We start from the raw sequence: 24,589 nt of genomic DNA on the forward strand, positions 1-24,589 counted from the left end.
GGAAAGTACCAAAACTTCTATGTTCTTCTGATTGAACATCAGAGACAGTAATAGACTAGCAGAGGAAATGCTCTGCAAACTTTGTTTAAAGTATTTTTAATTTTTTTTTTTCCACATTGGTACAGTGTTCCAAACAGCCTGGTGATATGTTAGCAATTGTGCTGAGTGATAAGCAAAACATGTTAGTGTCTGACTTTTCTTAGTTAATCTCCAATTTTTCCAATAGAATATCGTTCCAGCTGTGGAACAGAAACAAGCTATGTTAGTACTGGGTAGTTTGCCTCTAACAGTGTACTGGGATTTCCACTAGGATGAGTGTTTTAGTGTTTTTGTTTTTGTTTTTTTTTTTTTCCAGGAAAAGTCTTGCTTTTATTGCAATAATAATGTGAAAACCTTATTTAAATACAGGGTACTCCCTGAATCTGTGTTCTAGGGACTTTTTTGCTAATTCCAGAGAAGTCTTGTGCTGTGGACTGCTCACTGAGAAGTTTGTCAGGTGTGGGTGATGGGAGCCACCTGCTACAACGGCAAGGGTTTCTGTCCTCTTTTCCTGGGATGTGGGTGACTTGACTAGGTAAACTAATTCTGGGATCCTGTGGGAAAACATGGGGTCTGGCTGTGTCCTTCCTTCCCCTCCATCCTGCTCTTCTCCATCCTGGCCCATGAGAACTCAGAGGTGGCTGAAGGCCACGTGTGCTGTGGCCACTCGTGCTGACAGCCTGTGGTCTGGCTCAGCTGCTGTGTTAGTTGAAGATTATAAATTCATGGATGCATGGCTTTCTTCTCTTGGCTGAAGCTTTTGAGATGATTGACAAATGCAAGGATAATGTTGATCGGAGTGTGTTTCTCACACAAAAAGTAACTTTTGGGGCTAGAATGGGTCGTGGCAAGTTGGCTGTGTCCGCAGAGCAGCATGAAGTTGTCCTGATGCAAAAGGGCATCTAGCTCTGTCTCTGAACACCTCTTTGATGTAGTTTTCAAGTAGTTTGGTACCTTACGGGTTCTTTCTGGTGATTAATGAACGTGTATCTTTCTGGAAATCTTCCAGGGGAAAACGTCTGATAAGTACACAGGAGTGTAATTGAAATGCACTTCACTGCATTGCAGGAAAAGCTGTATTTAATTCTTTCTGTCATTACTGGGCATCTTCTCCAATAATGAGTTGCATATGCACCCGTTTGAGGTGGCTGGTGAATGGCTACCCAGCCTGGCAGGGAAATATCTTGAGAACCTCAACCAAGTAAAAACTTCTGGTGTTTCGGTAAAAACTTTTACACCTATGTAAGAACTTCTGTCATGTTTGTGAGCCATACCTGCTTTGAAATGGGGAAGTGGCCTCTGCCTCATTTGAAGTTCAAAGACAATGAACCAAGTCATTTAGTGAATGAGGCAATGGAAATATTGAGAAAAGTCTTTGGGAGAAATGAGCATGGGAAAAAACAAGAAAGAGAAAAGGTTAGTTTTAATGATTTAAAGGTTTCATTGAATTTTAATGAATCCTGCTTCTTAAGGTCATAGAATCATAGAATGGTTTGGGTTGGAAGGCACCATAAAGACCTAGTTCCAACCTGTCTGCCATTGTCAGGGACAATTTCTCCACTAGATCAGATTGCTCAAAGCCCCATCCAACCTGGCCTTGAACATTGCTGGGAATAGAACATCCACAACCTCTATGGGCAACCTGTTCCAGTGCTGCACCCTCCTCAGAGTAAAGAACTTGTTCTTTGTATCTAATCTAAATCTGCCTTCTTTCAGTTAAAAGCTAAAGATATCATGGAATCACACTGAGATTGAGAATATAAATATGCACAGCTCTCATCCTGCTAAATACTTGTTGCTTGTCAGGGAAATAAAACAGATCAGCACTGAACTTGGATCTCTACTATTGCCTGGGGTGAGCTGGGCATGGAGATGATGTGAGCTGAGCCAGGTCCTCGGTGTTGCCCAGATTTCACCTGCACTATCCACCTAAAACATAAAGTAATTTTAAACACAACTGTTGCTGTTCCAAAAGTCAATCCTCACTGCAGTGCTACCTTGCTAGAAGTGCCTTTGTTAAATATAGGGAGGCAAGGGGTCTTCAACTATGGAAATATATTGGCTCTTTTATTTTTTTTTACCCTGGTATCTTCTAATCGTATGAATGAATTCTGTTTCCCCCAAAACAAAGTAGCTTGCAAGTTTTCTGTTCCCACCCATTGGGACTAACTGATTTTAGCAAAGTAAGAGAAAACTCAGTTTCCCTTGAATATTGGCTTTCTCTTCTTCCCTGCTTTTGGAGTATTTTACCTGGCTTTCATCTTGATAGAAACAAATCTGTAAACCAAAACAAATGAGACAACAATTAAACTAAGGGAAATACATAAAGCAGGAACCACGGTTCTAGGTCTACAATAGAGTGAGAGAAGATGCAGTTCATTACCAGGCAAAGCAATTTCAGAATAATTTCTTGCCCTTCAGGAGTAAAACGCTAATTCAAGTACTCTCTGCTGATCTTCTGTACGAGTCAGCATAGCTCTGGTGCTGTACAGAAGAAGGCTCTGAATGGCTGTACACAGCTAGTCTTATGGGTGGGGGAGGGTGTGTGTAGCAGAATGGAGGCTAGAGGTGGTTGGCCCTTATAAAACTCAGCTGAATAGAGAGTTCAAGTCATGTAGTGTGGTCATAGTAGCAGAATATACAGTGGAGAATTGAAAAATTTAGTTACTCATGTGTTTTCCTTCTTCACTTCCAATAAACAAACTTTCCAAAGAAACAGGCAGCCACCTTGAAAAGAGATTGTCTTCTTGCCAGGGAGCCCCAGGGAAAGCAAGCAGCACAGGCTGTGTCCTCTCTCCTGAACACCACCTAGCCACGGTTAGTTGTGCAATAGCTTTGCAATGTGAGACTTCAGCTGCCCGTGGTCTGTGAGCTGTTCTGTTCAGAGCTTTAATTCTCAGAGGATGGGAGTTTTGCTTTGCCTTTATGGTTTGCTTTGCCAACCTCTTGCCTTCTGGTTGGTGGTTACTTGAATAGAGAGGGCTCTGTTTGGGAAAGAATGCTAATCATGCCAGAGACCAGGTACTGGAGATGGAGAGAGATGCAGAACAGGGAACCATTAGTAGTGGTGTTTTTTTCTTCTCTCCTTAAAAGACAATCCTTTGATCTCCAGAAAAAGCAATGAGCGCAATAGTTTGTGTTGATTGATGCCACCTAATCATCAAACAAACCACTCGGCTTCTGCAAAGGACATTAGTTCAGCAGCGCTGGCAGAGCATCAATGGAAGTTAATTTTAATGGTAATTTGGAGCCTGCCTTATTTATCTTTTAAAAGGCTTTTATGTGTGAAATATTTTTTTTATTGCTAATTCATTTCATAATCATTTGGTGTGGGTTCAAGCTAAATAGTGCAGTTCACACCGAACTTCCTTTTCTGGAATAGAGAGCAGCTTCTGCCTCCTCCTGAATACTCGTGGCTTGTGATTGTAGTTCAGAGAGGGGAACTGTGGGGCTAAGGAACCAAAGGTGAAACCGAAGAAAGGGATATTTGTTTTTAATCTTGCAAGAAGTTGCACTTCCTCTGATCAGGTGACAAACGTGACACATGGGGATTGGGACTACCTGCCAAGATGCATTATGGGGTCTCTGTCAGGACAGTACTAGAACTTTTCCTGTTGTTTTCCTTCTGACTAATGGGAGCAGCATAGCCCTAGCCCTAATGAAAGATACTCTCGGAACCCTCCATCATCCTTTCATGTGTTGTGGCAGAGCAGTAGAGCTCATGTGTGAATACCTCAGCTCCTTGCCTAGGACTGACTGCACCCCTGATGCAAGTGTGCCCATTCCTGCAAGAATGAGGGTACCCATTTTTGACAAGGCACTCTAGTGATTATATCTGTCCTTCCTAATAGTAGATGGAGGATTCAGCAGGCACCAAGGTTCTCCAGATAGAAATAAATAACAGGCTACATCTAGCATAGCTTAAAAAAAAAAAAATCTAAGAGTCTCCTGTAAAGAGTATCTATGGTGACAGGAGCCTGCTCTTCTGTTAGAAGTGAGATTGGCATCCTTCAGCTATTGTACACAAAAACCACATAGTATTACTCAAATTCACTTTATGGGATTAGGAGTAATAGCTTAGAGGAACTCATGCTCACCTTGATAGCCAGGGCAGCATATTTGTGTCGTCAGTTCTGCAGTGTCAGTGGTGAGAAGTTGCAGAACCGTCTAGTGCTGAAACGCTTCGTGTTATACAGCTGCCGTGGGTCATGTGCAATCATTTGTAGTGAACCCCTTTACTGATCTTTATTTTTATTTTTTTTTATTTCATGGCATGGAATCAGGGCTAAAGAATGGTTGAAACTTCAGAATTGATTTATCCCAATTGGACAAAAGGCTCCTGCTTAAATTGGGGGAACATATTTGGACTCGAAGGCTGCAGAAGCAATCTGCGGCTTACGCAACCATATACTGCTTCTCCTTGGGACCTCAGAAGTGTACGTATTCTTACTCCCTTTTAGAGCACAGGGTACTGAGTCTTCTGAACGAGCAGGACTATTTCAAACTCTATGAATAATAAAATAACAGGCTTGTCCTCAAGGAAGAACTCTTGTGGGTAGGTGAAATGTATAGTTGAGCATAATGAGGGTGTGTGGGTGGGTGAAATGTATGATTGAGCGTAATGAGACCGTTCCACCTAGTTATGTCTTCTCTTGGACCTTGAACATTAGTAATATATACAGCTATTTTCTATCACAGATTTTTTTTTAAGTACGTTTCCCCACCCTGATACAAAATCAGCTTATTAGGTGTGGTATTAGAGACATTCAGTAGCACTTGAAATTTTTATAAAATGCTAAAGGAATTGGGTCTGAGACAATTTTAGTTTAATGACTGCACTGTACCTGGCCTCATGGGCACCTGGTCCAAGATTCAGGCTCCTAGGCATTGCCACAACACTGCTAAAATACAGTAAATGTCAGCAAGTCTGCAGGAAATCTGAATAGAGGACAAAGGTACTTTTTCTTGCTCCCTCCTTCTGATGACAACCTAAGTGTTCTTCAATATTATAGTCTATATGACACAGAGTTCTGTGTATTTTTCTTTAAAGTAAATTGCTGTCATGCAATTTCATAGCCAAATCTTTCTTCCATAGCTGAAAGGCTGTGGAGAATGGATGACTACTGTTATTTCTCACTCCTTAAGATAACTTGGTTATTTTCCTGTAGGAAAAATGCTTGCTGGAAGGTGAGAAATACTACCTAGAAATTTCTGTTCTCTACCTGCTGAGGGATTCTCTTCTTCTGGGCACCTTGCTCACTCCTTTCGGAAAAATAATTGTTAAACCTCTGAGATTCTATTTTGCCGAGGTATCTTGTCTTTAATGTAATCTATTATGAAGTGTTGACATCCAGCCTGACCCCTGTGCATGCTCCTGGCAAAGGCTTCTCTTTTGTGTGGGTGAAGCTACATTCACACAAGTTCAAGCTGTTCACTTTCTGGTATCCCTGGGTTGGAGTACTTTACCAAAACAGTGTCCCTATACTAAGAATGGTTCTTCTTGTGTACTGCAGCTGCTGTAGATATCTTTAGAAAAGCTGTTTAACCCTTGAAGTGTGAAACCCACCACGTTTGCAAATGACTTATACAAAGATGTTGAATGATGTCATCAATTTCAGAAATTGTGCCGTTTTGTCTTCAATTCCTCTCCCTTCTTCTTTTAGAGCTCTGTGTTGCTTGCCCCTCTTTCTTGCCTGTGGCACAGCTGTGTACCTACAAGCATGAGTGCTGTAACCCATCCTTTTAACCATGTAAGCTTGGGTGCTCTCTTCTCTAGGCATGATCATGCTAATCAGTTCCTGGAGGAAGCCATGGTAGTGTTTGTTTCTTTAGCTGATTCCAGCGATGAAAACCAAGTCTGTTGTATGACAATCTGGGGCATTGGCTGTCCTGCCAGTGGGTCGGGCACTTGCCTACCCTCACTGCATTTCTACTGCAGTGAGAGACTAGCTTTTTGCTTCTCCTTCCTTGTCCTAGGAGTGCTTCCCTGAATCTCAGCCATGTACCTGCCACCTTAATCTCTTGCTCCGTTTGACTTAGGCTGTACTTAGAAATAATTTTGCTGAAAGTGATTGGAATGTAGTTTGCTCACTGATCTTCTACTACAGTCTCTTCCTACTGCTGCATTTGGCTCTTACCCTGGTGGATGTAATCTCAAGATCAGCTTGCAGCTATATCTCTTTACTATGATTTTTGTCACAACTGTTGTAATTAAATCTGGTATTGCAGAACCCTAGGGGATAAGAACAAAGCTAATGGCGTATTTTCTTAAAGGTCTGGATGTTTTCCAAAGAATGTGTTTTCCATTACGTTGACGTGTTCTCTTCATAACCTTCATCAGAGTGGCTGATGGTCCAGTGGAGGCACGTTAGGAGTCATCCTGTACCTTCTTCACCTGATCCTGAAGTCAAGCCTCATGCTTTTGGAGCCTGAAAGGCTGAACACATCTCCAGACAAAATAAGAGAAAAGAAAATTAGGGGTGTAGGTTAGCATCTGCCCAGTCCTTTGCCTAAGCCACACTGTAATTTAGTGTAGGGAGAATTCCACATTGTAATTAGAAGTTGGTCCCTAACTTGGAACAAGCAGTGCTTATGTGCTATCAATGTTTTTATTGCCTTAATTTTTAATTGAGATGTTTGGAGAGCAGGGACGGAAATCTGCTCTCTCTCTTAAATAACTTAATTTATAGTTTATGGAACTATAAAGATGGATTCAAGTCTGAATTTAGACCCTTTGCAAAAGGGTTTGGTTGTACTGACCACAGGTTAGTGTGGAAAGGTAAGAAACAGAAGGCCTGACTTTTTGGGAGGACAGTATATAACTTAGTGTTGGGCAGCACTACTATCTTTATTAAATGCTTTGAAATATTAAGAAATATACTTTGCAATGTATTGTTAGAGTAGTAATGAGAATAGAAAGTAAAGCATTAATAGAATGCAATGATCTATAATAACACTTGCATTTAGAATGAATTGTACAGGTGAAATAAGAGTCCAGAAGTGCCTGGGATGCTGAATCATAGTTAATTTCTGATCAAACATTACCGTACAAGACTTATCTTAACATATTAAACAAAGCGAGCAACTACATGGGGAGGGAAGGTACAAAACAAAGGAACAACAAAAGTCTTTGAAGGCACAACCTCTGCTCACTATATTTGTACAGATTTCTGCCTCAAGAATATCTCTGGCCCATTGGGTGTTATCAGATGCTACTGAGACACAGATGCTTATTACAGCTCAGTCTAGGAATAAAGACTAAAAGAAAACAAGCCCTAAGCTGATAGTGTCTGAGTAAATGCCTGTTTCCATAGCCCCTTCCCTCCAAACTTGAAGCAATGTTCAAAACTGGTGAGATTCCAATGTAGAGCTAAAGGGTTATTCTGTACTTTGCAAGCAGCATTAGGAAATGCTTTCTTCTCTGGTCCCATGTATGGTGATGGGTCTTCTGGGATGTGAGTGTCATCTCCCCTCTCAGAGGATCATAAAGGAGGTTCTTGAATTGTAAAGGACTGAAAAACACTTCTGGCTATAAGCCCCAGTGGGGTTCTGCTGGTCTTTCAGGTATAGGGCTGGTGGGACAATACGGATAGTGACAAATGTCTTCAGAGGTGTGATGCTTAGCTTTTAGATAGTGCTTGTTGCTGCTAGCAATAGAGTTATATTAACTAATGGTGTCCTGTACATTTTGAATAGTGTATTTCAGGCTATGAATCTTTCTTCACAGGCAGCAGAAATATTTAGTCCAGCTTGCCCTGGCCAGAACATTTCTTTGATTTGACATTTTAAACAGGAAGATGCAAGAAGTGGTAGATTCATAGAATCATAGAATGTTTTAGGCTGGAAGGGACTTCTAGAGGTCACCTGGTCCAACCTTCCTACACAAGTAGGGGCGTCTCTACCTTGGTCAGGTTGCCCAGAGCTCCGTGTAGTCTGATCTTGAATGACTTCAGTGTTGGGGCCTCCACTACCTCTGGGCAGCCCATTCCAGTGACCTATCACTCTTAAAGAATTTTTTTTTTTCTAATATCGAGTCTAAAACTATCCTTTCCTATTTTAAAACTGTTACTCCTTGTCCTGTCATTACAAACCCTTTTGAATAGACCTTCCCCTGCCTTCATGGAGACCCCCTCCAGACACTGGAAGGTCACCATAAGGTCTCCCCAGAGCCTTCTCTTCTTCACACTGAACAGCCCCAGGTCCCTCAGGCTGTCTTCATACGAGAGGTGCTCCAATCCCTTGATCATTTTGGTGGCCCTCCTCTGGACTCGTGCCAATATGTCTACACCCTTCTTGTGCTGAGGGCTCCAGCACTGGACTCACTACTCCAGGTGAGGTCTCACCAGGGCTGAGTAGAGGGGCAGGATCACCTCTCTTGATCTTCTGGCCACAGTTCTTCTGATGCAAGCCAGGATGTGACTTGCCTTCTGGGCTGTGATTGCACATAGGTGGCTCATGTCCAGTTTTTCATCCACCATTACTCCCAAGTCCCTCTCCACAGGACTGCTCCCTAGTAAACTCTCTCCCAACCTACACTGATAGTGCTGGTTACCCCGGCCCAGGTGCAGGACCCTGTATTTGGTCTTGTTGAACCTCATAAGTTTCATCTGGGCCCACCTCTCTAGCCTGTCCAGGTCCCTCTGGATGACGTCCTGTCTCTCTGGCACATCAACTGCACCACCCAGTCTGCTGTCATCTGAAAAATTCCTGAGGGTGCACTCAATGCTGCTGTCAATATCATTAATGAAGATATTAAACAACACCAGTCCCAGCACAGACTCCTGAGGGACACCACTCGTCACCATCCTCCGTCTGGACATTGAGCCATTGACCATCACTCTCTGGCTGTGACCAACCAGCCTCTTTTAGCCTTTACAAAAAGTAAAAGATTACTTTTTACCAAATGACAAGGGGCTGTTATGGGCAAGGGAACATCATGCCACAACACGCTCCCAAAGAAAAACATCATCTGCTTCTGCCTGCAGAAAAAAATCCAGACCCCAAACCCAACAGTCTGCTCCTCAGCCTGCTTTGACCTAACAATAGACATGTCTACTGGATGAGAAATTCTCATGCCACAATAGTCTTTCTACATTTAAATATACATTAGCTCTGGGCCTAAGCTAGGGTCATGTGGTCTTAGAACAACCTGTCACTTTCTTAGGCATGTAAAAAAGTGCTGTTAGAACTACTTGGGTTTTCTCTGCTGTTTTGCTGCCCTCTTACATAAGCTGTGATGACTTCTGCCTTTTTTTTTTTCCTTCTGCATTAAATGGCACATCTTTCACAGGTCTTAAAAGAAATGCCATGAATCTTGGCTAACATGCTTGGAGACTAGATACCTTTGGAGTTTGGTTAGAGCAATTTAATTCCCTACTGAAGACCATGGTGGGAATGAGTCTTCTCAGCATGAACTTACCTGTGTCTGGCAGCTATTGACATACCCTGTTTATTCCCAACACAAAGCTGGTAGGACCAAAGGGCGGGCTGGGGCTGAAGATAAGTTGGTCCCGTCTTGTTTCTGGCCGCCTCTATCCCCATAAAAAGGCATTTATCCTTTCAGTATTTTTCAGCTACTCGTCCAACACGTGTTGCTCATTTGGTGCAGAGTGTCTGCAATGATGCTGAGATTCCACCCCTAAGTTTTTGACTGAAGTACATTTGAGCACAGCCAGGACTTGCTGCTAGCACCAAAAAATAATTATTGTAGCACTTCTGAAGAGGCTCTCGACATCTAAGCCTTCTGGACACAAGGGCATATGATGGTATTGCAAAACTCATCACTGGATAAGTAAGGGGGCACAGTCCAGTCAATTGGAAAAATATTTTTGATCACATCCTCCAATCCTTCTTATTTCAAATTTCTTCAGGAATCATTTCCCCCTGTATAGGGAGAAACCACTTACGATTTCAGACAGCTGCAGGGAGATGAACAATATCTGTGGTTCATAGGTTTTAGAATGACCAAATTGTGCCTTAGCTCATCTCAAATTTCACAGTACAGTTGTCTGATCTTTTCACCGCCATCTTTATCACCTGCTCCCTTTCCTTCTAGTTGTCTTTCAGTTTGTCTGTCTGTTCAAGGACTACTTTTAAAATATGTATACAATGTCTAATTTAAGGCCTTTATTTGATTCAAGCCCTCATGTAAGATAGTAAGTCCAATGACAGTAGTGCAGCAAACAGCCTTGCAAGGAAGGGGCAGCCAGCTGTGAAATCTTTTGTCCCTCTGAATGCATACTCCTTTGCAAAGGAAGAGGGAGCATCCTTGTAATTTAGTGATGAGAACTCACCAGTTAAGGAATAATTTAAAGAAAGGCAACCTGGTGAATGACTTCACAGGGAAAAAGCATGGTCAAACGTATGTATAATGGCTCTCCAAAGCATAGAGCAGTTTCACAACTTCTGTAATTCAGTGGTCTCTACTTGGCAGTAAACAATCCCAAGATTTATTTCAAGGTAGTTTTATTAGCTTTTGCCCATCAGGAGTGTGTGATCTGAGTAGGTATTCAGTTGGTAGAGTTTATGGCATAAGAGATATTTAGAACTTGTAGGGGAAACTACTCACTTAAGGATGATCTTGTCTCTTAGCTTTACCACTGCACATACATTTAATAACTGCAAGTTCCTTTGTCTGGGAAATACTTTTTTTGTGTATGAAGAAATGTCTTCAAAATGTCTTTCTTCCAAACACACTACCCTAACTGTTTTCTGAAATAACTAGAATAAGGACAGCATAAAAAATGACTGGTGAATCTTAGGCAATCTAGGAAGATTAAGAGTGTACGTAATAAGAAAATAATCTTTTCACCAAAGAGACAATATATCCAAATTCTTCTGTTTGCATAGTTTGAAATTCTCAGCATAGTCCTTGACAAGTGGAAATGATCTGTTTTATCAACAGAGCAGGTTGCAAGCTCAGCACGCAGTAGATTGAGAGAACAGTTTGTAGGAATAACAAGGAGCACCCTTCCTGGTCTATCTGTGCTATAGTCTTCTCACGGGGAGGGGAAAAACCCTCACACTTGCTGATGCTGGATTCCTTCATCACTTCTTTGATAGGCTATTCCTCTAAAAATTCTTCTAAAAATTGGTATCTTTAGTTTGGTTCATGTAAATCTCTAATACCAGACACCAGCCGATAACTTTATCCCTCTCCCTCCTTTGTCCTGACCGCAATTAATGTTCAAATGAAAGTTGTGAAACTCCTCCCTGTCCTCCGCCCCAGCTCAGCTGGGGGACAAAACCTACACAAAATTAGTGTCATTTTGATATGTTTCATAGCCCACATAATCCCTCTCATTTAAGTGATGTTCTTGGAGACTGCTTTAGGTGCTGGGTAAGGTGGAGCCTGTAAGTGGGTATTTCCGGGAGATCAGTCCGTGTTGAGTCTCAACTCAGGTTCCCTAATGTGGGGTGCAAAGCATCTGAATGATTCTCTGTCATGTTGTGATTTCTGCTGTTAAAACATGAGGCTGAAGTGCTACAAGAAAGCTGAGTGCTTTCCCCAGCTCAGCGCTTTGTGGCTCTAGCTGTAAACTAGCAGTATGGATGTTCTTCTCACTTTAGGAAGTAAAGGGGAATAAATGTGTGTAGAAAGACATTGACACTGTAAAGCAGCACATAAAGCAGCTTTCCAAGGTATGGCGGTAGGCCTCCTTAGACCACTGCTTGTGATCACAGACCCTCGGCAGAATTAGTGATACCAGTGGACCCATCCTTATTTCTTCTTGGCAATCTGGGACCCTGCTTCCCAGACAACCCTTTGAAATAGGCTTTAAAGTTGGTTCAATAAATAGTAAGTTTTGTGGGAACATCTTTTTATGAGAATGGGAAGAGGTACATTCATGTACAGGAAACCTGTCTGTGACATAGCCCTTGCTGTGCTTTTTCTTTGGCTTGACAGCACTGCTGAGATATTGCTTTGTTCCCTGAGCTATTGGGTCATCAGTGAGTGTTTACTGGTAATTGCTGTCTCAGTAACTTTTTATTGATCATTTAATTTCTGCCTCCAAACAAACAGGAACAAATATTTTTCAGCCCTTTTAACCTCCTTAACTTTTCATTCGTGCTCTGCTTCCGTCTCCCCTGTGGCCAGCCCAATGCAAATAGGTGGACAAAAAGATCAGTAGAAGTAAAGAGATGCTTTCCTCCTCTCAAGTGCCCTGTGGCTTGGAGACTGTTATTAATAGCTGAGGTAAAAAAGTGTTTCATAACCATTCTCCTGCTCCAGCTTCCTTGCCAGCCCCCTTTCCTTAGTCCCTGGAGAGAAAGTGTGAGCTCACCACTTTCCAATGCAAATTTGGCTTTTGGTCTCAAACTTGGATTCTTTTCTTATCATGGGTGGAATATTTATCTTCTGCCAGCTGGTTGCTTTAAGCAAGCTGCTATTTGCTGGGATATCCAGAGAGCATGTGAGGAAAAGGCCTGGTAAATGCTGTTTGGGCACCTTTTTCTCCTCTACTCTGAAAAAGCTGCTGTACATTCAGTGCATGCACACACATCTGCACCTCTATCTTTACTCATAAAGTGACTGAAAAGGAAGAAATGTAGGTATTTCAGTGTGGAAATTAAAGTTGGAATGTTGGTGTTTCAGTCAAAAATATTTGTAAGTCCCTATGTGGGATCAGGTTACCATAGAGCACATGCATGACAGAGCTGTGTGCATCTGGAGATCCATAAGTTTCATGGATTGCTTCTATTTCACAAAGACTTTGTGTCTGCTTTTCTTCACCCTGTATCTCTAGAGATCTAATGGATCAGTACTGCAAGTGAGCTGGCAGGTTTTTGTCCCAGATGATTTGGGAAGAGTGGGATTGGCATACTTTCTTCTATTGCCCCATTTTTCTATGGCCAGTACAGTAGGCTGGATCATCTACCCTGTTATGTTTTTACAAGACTTCTTTACCAGCTGAACATTGTCTAACAAGTTTTACAAAGCTAGAGGCTCTGAGAGAAACTTTATTTGGAAATCAAGTGAGACGAACTGTAAAAGAAAAGTAGGAGGGGAAAAAAGAGCAGGAAGGTTCTGCTTGTCAGTGTGAAAAATCTTTTGTTCACTTTCCTAATGAAAATCTTTAAGCTGTACCTTCTGTTAATGTATTTGCTGGGTATTTGCCATTTCAGGGATGAAGTAATATTTATCTTATGAAAGTCTCATCCTTTCAATAGCTGCCAACTTGGTGAGTGCAAGCAAGCTTTTCCTTCAGGTAAGATGGAGGATGCTCTTACCTTCTGAATATACTTTGCTGAAGTTCTCTGTTCATTACATTTTCTGGTGGTCAGAGAAGACATCTACATATAAAAAGCAAGTTTAGATGATATTGTAGAGTTCCGGTTATTGAAATATCCCTTTACCACTGGCAGCCTAGAAGCCTTTCTGCATTTTACCCAACAGACAAGATACAGGTGCCTAGCGTGCTTGTAAGTGCATTTAGAGCAAGTACAGTTAGAAAATTATGATTTATTTTCATGCACAAAATTGGCTGTGCAGCAAAGAGGTTGTGAAGGAGCAGAGCTATTTGTGAAACTGGATATAATATGGCTGGTGGGTTTTTCTTCTTTTTTTTTTTTTTTTTTTTTTCCCTCCAGTGGAAACTGAGAATTAAGAAATATGTCAGTGCTTTAGAATTCCAAAAATACATTTTTCAGGCTTTCAACTGAAATACGTTTAAAAAAATTTATTCTTTACAAGTTTCAAAATAAGTTAGATGAATATAGTTTTGTGGCTGTACAAAACTGTTTAGTTGATCTGAAATTGTTTTGTTATTCTTTTCCTGGCTTTGTTGGTGTCCGCTCCTTCGTGTGTCACCCCGTTGCAATTTTTCAAGTTGGCCTTTGAACCCAAAACAGCCTATTTGCCCATCTGTATCTTTAGGTCTGCCTGCCGTGAGCATATCAGTGATGACTGCAGGTCTGGAGAACTTGATGGCAAAACTGTGCTTCTTGCTTTGATACTATTCATGCTGTGGTGGCTGCTCCATGTGTTTCTCCTGTCTTGGAGATCAACCACCTGTGTAGCTAAAGCATCCTTCCAGGTGGCTTTCCTAGAGCTATGGTCACTCAAGGGTGAATTTCCTTTGGCACTCCTTATTAGGATGATTCTAACTGCAGATATACAGCACAGAGCATAGGTTAGATATACATTTGTGAACTGAGTGGTACAATGGAGGTGGATTTGTAAGAAACAAATGTTGTTTCAGATTTAGTGCTCACTTTGTGTACCTTTTCAGGGAGCAGGTGCTAGTTCAGACTGGCTCTGCTTTTGTACCATTAGTTGAATTTCCATCAGCTCATCTTCCAGTCTGGCTAATTTGTGAAGAATCTAATTGGCATGGTCTTACCACACATTATGAACCAAAGCATGGTAACTACAGATGATCAGGAGGTTATTTTCAGAAGTACATTCCTGATACATGCTGAGTGTTATCACAGACACATTCATTGTCTCTTCCAATATGTGACCCTTGGGTGGGTCTGTGAATGGGAAAGGGGACTGTTTCACATCCCTCACTGACTTTTACACAAATCTCTAAAAGGTGAGTAGAAGCTGATAGTACACCTCTACCCGCTCATAGAGGTAGCAGCTAGGGGCTAACAACTCAGCCTTAAACCCAAAGGACACAAACCCCAGCCTGCCAACTTCAGGGAAGCAGCAACCCATTTTCTTTGCAGCCCACAGCAAGCAATAGCCAGCAGCAGAGGTTGTTTTGCTTTATCTAGGACAAGTAGCAGCAAGTCCTACTGGCAGACCAAGCTGAACAGCAGTTCAGGATGATGCCAAAGCCAGCCAGGAACAAATTTGATCTCCTGTTCTAAAAATCTGGCCCATGCTGTGGCTGAAAATCTATCCTGAGCTCCGTTAATTAGAACATTGCCTTCTATTTATGCATATAAATTAATGAATATTCATCAGACATGTTGATTAAGGTGGCATTATTTACATATTCTTTTTTTTTTAGACCTTTACTCTTAGGTATTCTAGTATTCAAGAAATTCACATGGCACCAAGGGAAATTCTGATTAGGTATTAGGGGGGGAAAAAAATCATAATAAAGCTGGTCAGATGTTGGAACAGGTGCTCAAACATGATGCGGAGCTCTATTCTTGGAGGTATTTATAACTTGAGTGGACAAGGCCCTGAGCAATGTGAACTATCTTTTGAATTTGATTTTAACTTTGAAGTTGTTCCTTCTTTGAGCAGGGAATTGGGCCAGTGGACAACTAGAGGACGCTTCTAACATAAATAGTCCTATGACTTATGCAGAACAGTGTTCCTACATTTGGGGCATTAATATATTTATAGACAAGCACAAACACATAACCAGTACTTTCATGGTTAGTATTACTCCAGAGGTAATGAAATAACCCTGGTAAGTGTGTTGCAATGCAGGAGTTCATTAACTAGTCAGCATATATGACTGCAATTCTGTCATAGCAGCTGGTCAAGGTAGAGCCCAGTTTCTCCTCCTACCTTTCTTCAGGGTTTACTTTGGCTAGTTGACATGCTGGGACTGCGGCAACAATCTTACCCGCATTCAGGTACCTTCAGATGAGTTCTGATGATTCGTAAGAAATGATTGAAGAGACTGAGGGCAGCACATAAAACTGAGGGCAATAATTCTTCAGTTGCACCAGCCTGGGATAGTTTGAAGGCTGTGTGAAATGCTAGCTAGCACAATTTAACAATGAACTTTCCCAAAGGAGATGAATCTTTTAAGACATTCTCAGATATGTATGCCACATGCAATTGCTTTGTGAAACCTGATCCTAGCCCTAACAATGATTATAGCCCCTGGAAACCTTCCTGAAATGTTATGTTAAGAAAAAACTATAAATGTTCTTTGCCTTACTAATTTTCTGAAGACAATGTGAAACAATTAGAGACTAAATGACCAACCTACATCTTCTGTCTTCCTGGTATGGCTATAGTCACCCAGTGAGGGAACAGTAACCAAAGCATGGGATTAAGGCACTCTCTCATACAGAAAGCACTTTCTCTTAATGAATAGCGAATGTATGTAGCGAGTGCAGTTTACAAGCCAGAGGCTAAGCTTCCTTTTACTAGGAAATGTTTGTGCAGTAATTCTCAAACAGATTTGTAAAAATTAGAGCTAGTACAAAGGGTGAATTTTGTGGAATAAATTGCTTGCTATGAGCAGTTCGTCCAGAGGTATCTACAATATAGAAGAAGGAAAAGATGCCTGGAGGTGGCAAAGGCTCAGAACATGCACATCAGTCTTTTCAGGGAGGCTCATCATATCAAAAACCTTGGCAGGAGATGTAATAAACAAACACTAGCTGTGCAGCTGGAGCCTTCTTAAAAATCAACATGCATACTACAAGAGAAGAAAGAGTACCACCTGGTTTTGGATCTCATGTGTTACAGAAAGCAAGGTGACTGTCATGTCAGTGCTAGCTTGTGAAGTCTGTAATGGCCATGCCATAGCTCATCCAGAGCAAGTGAGCTGCTGGCTCCATGCATCTCTCTGAGATTCCTGATTGCTCTTATCCAAGGAATGCTGCAAAGACTCCTAGAGTGGAATAAATTCTTAAGTGTAGCTGTGAGCACTCCAGCTACCAAAGGCAACTTCTTCATAGGCACTGGGCTAATCTGTACCTGAACCTTAAAGATGGTTCTACAATCTGCAGCCCTGAAAGTCAGCAGGGGTGAAAAATATGAAATCTTGTAGCCCTCATTAAAGGAAGGGAAGTACAGCTGCTTAAGATGTGCAAATAACTCCTCTGTGTGTCATCTTGGGCTGGATCTGAAGTGACATTACTTAAACTTTACCTAACTGCTCTCACAGATTACCAGCCTCATGATGAAAGACTATCTGAAGGACTATTTCTCTTGCCAGTTCTCAGATGAGTTAGTCTGTATTATATAGAAGACTAAACTGTATGATCACAGTGACAGTGTAAATTCCTGAAACTTGATGACCCCCTTTGCAAAAGTCAAGCTGATCTCATAGAGAAAATACCTCTGGGTACTTCTGAGATCCAAACTGTAGGACTGACGTGACCAATATCCCAGTGGCATCTTCATTTTTCATTCTATTTCTTAAACTAACCATGGGTAAAGACTGTTTCTTGGAGCAGACTGAAAGTGTTGAACTATTATATTTAATGGGGAAGCTGGAAGAGGGGGAGAAGGAGGCTCGTGGATGAAGACAGACACTGGCCCAAAAGTTCTGAGAAAAGTTGCCTGTTTACCCACTAGACAAATACAGTATGGATACCAGCAGTGTGACCTTCCTTTTAATTGATCTCAACCCTGTTCAGCCTAGAGTGGGAGAATGGTTCAGTCATCCTCTGCACTACCAAACAGTTTGGGGCCTCTGCTGGGGTAATGTTTCACAGCCCTGGTCCTGCAGTGGGAGCTGAGTTTCACCAACAGCTGAACTACCTTCAGGATGTTGGCATAGTTAAAATTCAATAGAAAAGAACAGCACAATGTTTTCAAGTGATCTTCCTACCATAGTACAGGTTAAGGATTTTCTTTGTAATAGAGAGAAAAGGAAATATTATGTAACAATCAGGTGGTAGTGTGGAGCAATGCTCAACAGACATGGGAGGGGAACTGAGGAGATAAATGGATCAGTAGGAGGAGTGGCATGTTTGATGCCATGAATACTTAGCTGATCTGGATGAAGCTGTCTCTAGTTTCCTTAACTCAATTTTGTCTGACATCTGAACTTTACTGGAACAAGAGGTTGCCAACCACAGACTTAGAGCAGCCAAATCCCCTTTGAGTATCTGTGCTTATGTTGAGCATGGTATGGCAGAGTTTTGCTCTACATGGTTCTACTGCAGCTTCCTTCTGATTCCTTTCCTAGTGCTCTATTTGAAGATGTCAGCTGCTCTTCTGTAGGATTTTTGGCATTCATTTCCCTTTGATCAGAGGAACATGCATATATACTGCATCTGTCAGTGGAGCAGCTTTGAGGTGGTTTCCTGCCTTTTTTTTTTTTTTTTTTTTGTTGCCAGCTGTAACACTTGTGATGGCAGCAGCAGACTCACTGGTTTGTTCTATACTATTCCCAGTTATCTGAGCAAGGTACAGAGCTCAACTGTAGTTGGTCTTTCTAAGTTAGTTCTGAAGGCTCAAGATGCTCCATAAATGGCTGTTATCCTATTGAAGGTATGGAAGGGAAAAGGTTATGACTGTTTTTATACTCTTGCTTCTCCTCCACCCCAAAGACTGGAGTGAACATACCTGTTCATTCATCTGAAGACAAGGATTTGTCTTTTTTCTAAGAGGACTTTCCAGGAGAGCAGTAGTTCTGATCCCAGTTGCAGTCACTGCTCCTGCTCTCCCAGGGGCATCCAGGAACTGCATGTTTTGGCATCTTGAATCTAGTTATCTTCTGTGTGGGACAAGAAAGGAAAAATCATGAGATATGAAACTGTTGTTGCTATGAACCCACTCTTTTTCTAATTTTTATTGTTAGGTTCAAGCAACTGAAAGCCTTTTTCTAAGTTTCAAAAGCTAATTCTCTCCTCTAGCTAGTTACATGCTGATGCAGTTGCGTTAACTCAGCAAGGTCACTCTTCTGCACCTGTGAGTGCAGGTTTAGATAAATGGCTCGTGTTTAAATGCCAAGCTATCTCAAAGCTAAGTTGGGGTCATGAAAAGCTTGATGTTCCCAGTAAGATGACCACCTCTGCTATCAGCAGTGGCCATGTGAAGATGGCTGCATGCTCTCTCCAGTGGTTGCTGCTGTTCTAGAGTCTAAAGTAACTGAAGTGCTGGAAGTGAACAGAAGAGAGCTCTGAAACACCCTGAACTACATTCTCCTGAGTGTATTAGACTCAGCGTTCACAGGGAAGTTTAATAGTCTGAAGCCAAAAGGCCCCATTAGCTTGTGTGAGCTGACCTTTGGTATATCATAGATCATTACACTTCACCTATTTATCCCTTTATTGAGCACAGTAACTTGGATTAGAATGAAGTATTTTGAGCACTGTAACAAAAAAAATTCATTAGGCTTACCCATCCTAACAGCGAACCGATGCTTAATGCTTCAGAGAAGAGTGAAAAATCCAGGAGCAGCATCTTTGTCTGCCTGACCTGGTGATGTGTTTCCTTGTGTAAGACAAGTAGTGGGGACAAGTCCCAGGTACAAACCAATTCTCTGTACTCTGCTCAGCCCTGCTGACTGCACGCAGTGGCCAATCCTGATTTTTCAGAGGCAAGTAGGGGGGGAAACGGAGAATGAATCTCACAATGTACACTGAAAAGCACATTTTGGTCCCTACAAACTCTTGGTTGGTGTCATGATATTTGTTGGTTAAATAGCGTGTTATTTAGAGGTGGGAACAGTGTTGTAATATGTTGTTTGGTTGGAAAAGAGACCCTCATGGAATTTACTATTCAAATCTACCTGTACTTCAGCTACCATTGAACAATTGCCACTGCAGTTACACTCCTAGTTCTGGACAGTCTTTAAACATGTGCTTTCTCATTAAAGCCAAGAGGTTGTAAATATAATCTCCAAGTTATATATATGGTGAAGTGATGACCCTAATTTCTTTCTGCTTTAGGTTTTGGTCATATAAGATAGTGAATAGCTCACTATTAACAATAGATATAGTAAGAATACAAAGTTTGATTGACCTTGCTTGCAATTAGCCTCTTTGCTGTAGAAGGAGGTGCCTTCTGCTGATTATAGCAGAATTTTGTTTTTTCTCATAGCAGAAATTATAGCAAATGGAACAGTTCTTTTTTTTTTTTTCTTCCTTCCTTCTGTATGCTTTTATTTTGAATCTTGGCTCTGTGTCCTTTTCTGCTATTCTATATAAATCTCTTTTCCAGCCAGGTATCTGATAATTTAAAGATTATTTTCCGACAAATAAGCATCTTCACTTTTCTTGTCAAAGCGTCTGATCCATGAAAGCAGCTGAACAAAAGGAAATAGGAAAACCTATAAGAAGGCAAGGTTGTTATCTGGGGGCTTTTTTTGGAAGCTCTTTGCACAGTAGCTTTTTTTTTTTTTTTTCTTTTAAATATTCTCTTCTTGGTTTGGAACTTTAATTCTGGGCATACATTTGGTGCCCAGATGGTGCAGACTCTCACAGAAGCCGATCACGCTGTCAGGGCAGGCGGATACATATGTAAATATTTTGCCTTTTCCCCCTATAATATTTGGCTTTGTCTAATCTAATTGCTGTCAAAGGCAGAATGTGAAGAATGCTTAAGAGGAGCAAACAATGAGGACCTCAAATGTTTGTGTTACACTAACTTTGGAAGATACTAGTAGACTGCAATGTAACTAGTAATTTTGTTTTGTGGGTTTTCTTATTCACACTGTGAATTCATGGTATATGAAGTAAGCTCATGCCAAATAATATTTTGCAACCCGAGGTAGAAACCTGTATTTCCAGTAGCATAAAAGTGTATTTAACCCCTTGGAGCTGTCAGTATAAGGCTAATGGCTCTGACTTTTCAGTTCAGACAGACAGTAAGTGTTCTCTACCTGCCTCTTGGCATAGCACTGTTTTTTATGTAATTCATTGCTTCATTTAATTTATTCTATTGAGTGCCTGTCTTAATGTATTTTTAATACATAAAAGCATTTTGAGCATAGCTGCTTCTCTGACCAGGGGTAGCTAGTAGAAAGCAGTGTGGCCAACCACATTAAGGATGCCTATTTAGTTATTAAAGGCCTGATCCAAAATACCATGATATTAATGGAAAAATTACTTTCATGAGCTTTGTATCTAACTGCTCCTTGAGAAGGTCTATTAAAGCCAGTGTCAGCTGAGGGTGCTGGCAAAAAGGATGTAGGAAACCTTATCAGTTTGCATCAATGCAAGAACTGTTGCGCTGCCACAGGTTTCTGATTAGATGCAATATTTGGCTAGGCCAAATTCCATTCATGGAAAGCATCAAGCTATGCCAGACCCATTCCTCTAAGGGCATTAGCTGCACAGAGAGATGCCAGGAGATCAGGGCCTGGAGGTGTGCTTATTGAGGAGGAAGGCAAGTGACTGAAAAAGGAAAATGTAATAATGTGACCAGAAGACAAACAGAAGCAGTGCATGGTGCTGTTTTTTATATGGAATGCAGGTGAAATGCTGACTGGGGGTGGGGTGGGGGGGAAAGATTGCCTATTTCTGCCATTCACATTACCATCTGAGGCTTATTATTCAGGGTCACCCATAAATTCTGTTTCTGAGCCTGCTATGGAAGGGTTTGGGTACTTTCAAGAGGCGTGTCATAGCTTGTCATGTATGCTTCTGAATGGTTTTGCTTCTTGGCTGTGGGGTGGGAAGGGAGTCAGGAAAGTTCTTCAGTACCTATATATATGTGTGTGTATATATATATATTATTTTTCCTCTGCTGCTTTTTGTTACTGAAGGAAAGATCAAAGATGTTTGTGTTGTGTATCTCCTGGAGTATGGGCTCTGAGACACATGGCTGCATGATGAGCTAAGAAGTGAATTTACAGTTTCTGTACAGTAAATGCCTGTAAGACTGCTGCTGGTTCAGCGAACAGAAACGAAAGAAGCAGTTATTTGCCATGTAGGTATCTGGTGGGGAAACCAAACTCTCTGCAGAGCCTTTGGTCTATCATAAGTTTGGATGTGAGCTTACGCTACATGTATCTTGTGCAAGTCACGGGCCAAAGATAGCATTAGTTGTCACAGTGGGCTGACGGTAGGATTTGCTTTACTCCTAGCCTTTACTTTTGGTTGTCAGTCCCATTCGATGTACAGCTGAGGGGACGTGTTGCATTTGTTTAACAGCACTTTCTATTCTGCATTTTGCCTTTCTCAGGAGCAATTGAACGGTGCACGTACATCAAGTACCACTACTCCTCAGCGACCATTCCCAAGAACCTCACCTACAACATCACCAAGACAATCCGCCAGGATGAGTGGCATGCCTTGCGTAAGTGTTACAGCTCGCTCCTCCCTTCTCCTCATATGTGGACTAAAGGGGGTACTTGCTGATAGGTGAGAGTCGAGGCTTTGACTGACAATGCACTCAAAGCCCTCTTCTCACATACAGTTTGTAGCTGACTGATGGATTTGTTCTTGGGACCTACCCCTCTCTTTTTGCTGTTGACTAGAAATTCTGCTGAGGCATAACAAAGTGACAGTGAGAAGAGACATTTGTATGCAGAGATTACTATTGAGTTAAATACAGGAATGAATAACAGAATCAATGCCTTATTTTTTAATTCAGTGGAATGCTCTGTACATGAGCGTATTCTCTTGCAGTTCATGCTGCTGCCGAGTTTCCAGCTTCCAGAATTCATTGCTGGCTTTTATTGTAGAATGTCTTCCTGTTGCCAGCAGCTCCTGGGTGAGCGTGTCATTCCTCTGCTTTGAAGATCTAGAAAGAGAAATGCTGCACCCTTTAAGGCACAGGGAAGGAGCTTAGCCCTTGGTGATAATTGGAGCTAGTGGTCACCGACTTGTAACATTTGCTGAAGCAACGAGATCTGACAGGGATGGAATTGCCTTGGGGTGTGTTGGTTGACCTTAAATATTTTCTCCTTCCCGTCTTGGAGATAGAAAAGGGTTTTCACTGATAAAATGGTAGAGGTAGGATTTCACAAGGATGGATGCTACTGCAACTTGTTCTTGTTATACACAGTCATGGGGACTGATGAATGTCCTGAGCTCCTCTATCTTGGTGGAAGTAGTTAACAGTTTCTTGAAGCTGGCAGGGGTTGGGGGATGCTGATTGTGATTGAAAACCTTGAAAGATGGTAGTGAGCAGCTACTGCTCAGACTGTGTCAGTTGGAGAAATGTCTAAGACCTCTGGTATTCCCAGGACTTTGAGACTGTTTTACTCCGGCCTTATGTGGCTGTTTCTTTGGGAGGGTCCATTTAAGCTCTGAGGAGGAAGTGGTCTAATGATATAGTCCATTTCCTGCATTGGCAAGGTCAGACCTGGTTTGGGATTCATTGGTGCTTGTAGGCCCATCTGGTGAAGTGTTAAGTTCTAGAGGTTCCTGCTAAACTATATATTCTTTTTTTAAATGCATCTGTGTGGATAAATCCTTTTTTTTTTTTTTTTTTTTTTTGTGACATGATGAAGAAAAGGAATAGTGAACTTATTCCTCTCAGAAGATTGCAAGAGGCTGGTGTTGCGAAATACTGGGCTGTGACAATTTGTTCCTGAAATCAGATGATCAGGTGGTTCAGTTCCCTTCAGGTTTTCTGCTACCACTTGTCATCTCTACTAGTGTCAGTTTTATGTAAACTTTGCTCATCTGTGGGCAAAGAAAAATGAACTCCCCACACACGACATCTGTTGAAGTTCATAGGGCAGTAGGAAGGGTCTTTGGTTTATCCTTTTGTTTGTATATGTGTGCATTTGCCACTGCTGTGAGCAACAATCATTTTTCTGCAGCCATCCACTGGGAATCTCACTACTTAATGTAGGAACTATTGTCTTAAAGAAAATAAAGATTATCCAGTAATTGTTCAAGTAAAGGGTTATTCTTAGGCTGTGTTAGTTGGGGAAGGTGTGGGGGAAGACAACCATTACTAGTATACTTGGCCATGTAAGACACTTGGTGTGTGCATCCATTGATGGGATTAGCAAGCCCCTGAGCCTGGTGCATTGGCAGCTGACGGGAGCCTTTGGCAGGGCACTCCTCAGTCTCCAGAGTGGCAGTCTAGATGCACTGTGCTCACACTTTGCCTGTCTGCTTTGGTGGGAGGCCACTTGCAGAGTGAGGCTCCTTGTTTGCTCCCTGGGGAGGGAATACCGAGAGTCGGGGTGTGCGTGCAGATTTCTCACCCAGATTTTCTTGCTAGTTCATGAATCAGATAAGTGTAGGTAGCTGTAGATAGAACTGAAGCTTGTCTCTCCCTATCTAAAGACAGGGAAGGAGAGAAATGCTTTGCTGAAGCTCTCTTCTCAGAGCAGTTAGGTGCACGCTTGATACAGGGTTAGCTGCTGGAGGATCTGCAGGTCACTGCATTTAAGAATGAACCAAGCCTATGTGGCTATTTCCTGCGTAGGAACAGGGACCTTGCTGTTTTTCTATAAAGTGTCTCTCTTAAAAGACAAGTGCAATACCAATCGTTTCACATTGTGAGGGTGTTCTTTTGCAGTGGAGTAGACATAAAGTAAAGTAAGGCCTTTCGGAACTCAGGAACTCAGTCCCTGTCATTTTTAGTTTATGCCTTAGCAGCCAACCTGGTTCTGTACCTCTGGTCTAGCTTAAGCCAGGGCACAGCTACTTCAGCTCATTACTGCTGAACAAGGAGTAGTGTTTCCAAATCAACCTGGCCATTATTTGCCTCTGAACAGCTTTCTGTTCAGAATTTCCCTTTTGCTGAGTGTTGTGACAATCAGCAAAAGGAGCAGGGCCCAGGCCCATTGTTCTTGCTGCTTTTGCTATGGGTAAGTTCTCAGATTTGTAGCATGAGATGGGGGAAGTATTTTGTGATGAAACACTTGGGCAAAATGGCATCCTGGAATATTTCAGAGGCACTGGAAAAGTGAAACCAGAGTGTCACCCTAATACTACCAAAAAAAGCCTTTTCCAGGCTGAAGTCACCGTTGTCCTTTCCCATATTTAT

General features: G+C 41.8%; 1 protein-coding gene across 1 annotated transcript in view; it reads left to right on the forward strand.

Moving 5' to 3' along the window:
- Positions 1-21,985, forward strand: part of LOC103770183 (transmembrane protein 178B-like) — a gene marked incomplete at its 3' end in the record, with an annotated part of 62,113 nt that extends 40,128 nt beyond the window's left edge. The window contains exon 2 of the mRNA XM_008937432.1: positions 21,821-21,985. Coding sequence (XP_008935680.1) covers positions 21,821-21,985 — 165 coding nt within the window. The remainder of the gene's footprint in view (positions 1-21,820) is intronic.
- Between the last annotated feature and the right edge of the window lie 2,604 nt (positions 21,986-24,589).

The sequence above is a fragment of the Merops nubicus genome, unplaced genomic scaffold (genome assembly GCF_000691845.1).
Source record: "Merops nubicus isolate BGI_N331 unplaced genomic scaffold, ASM69184v1 scaffold1993, whole genome shotgun sequence".
NCBI lineage: Eukaryota > Metazoa > Chordata > Aves > Coraciiformes > Meropidae > Merops > Merops nubicus.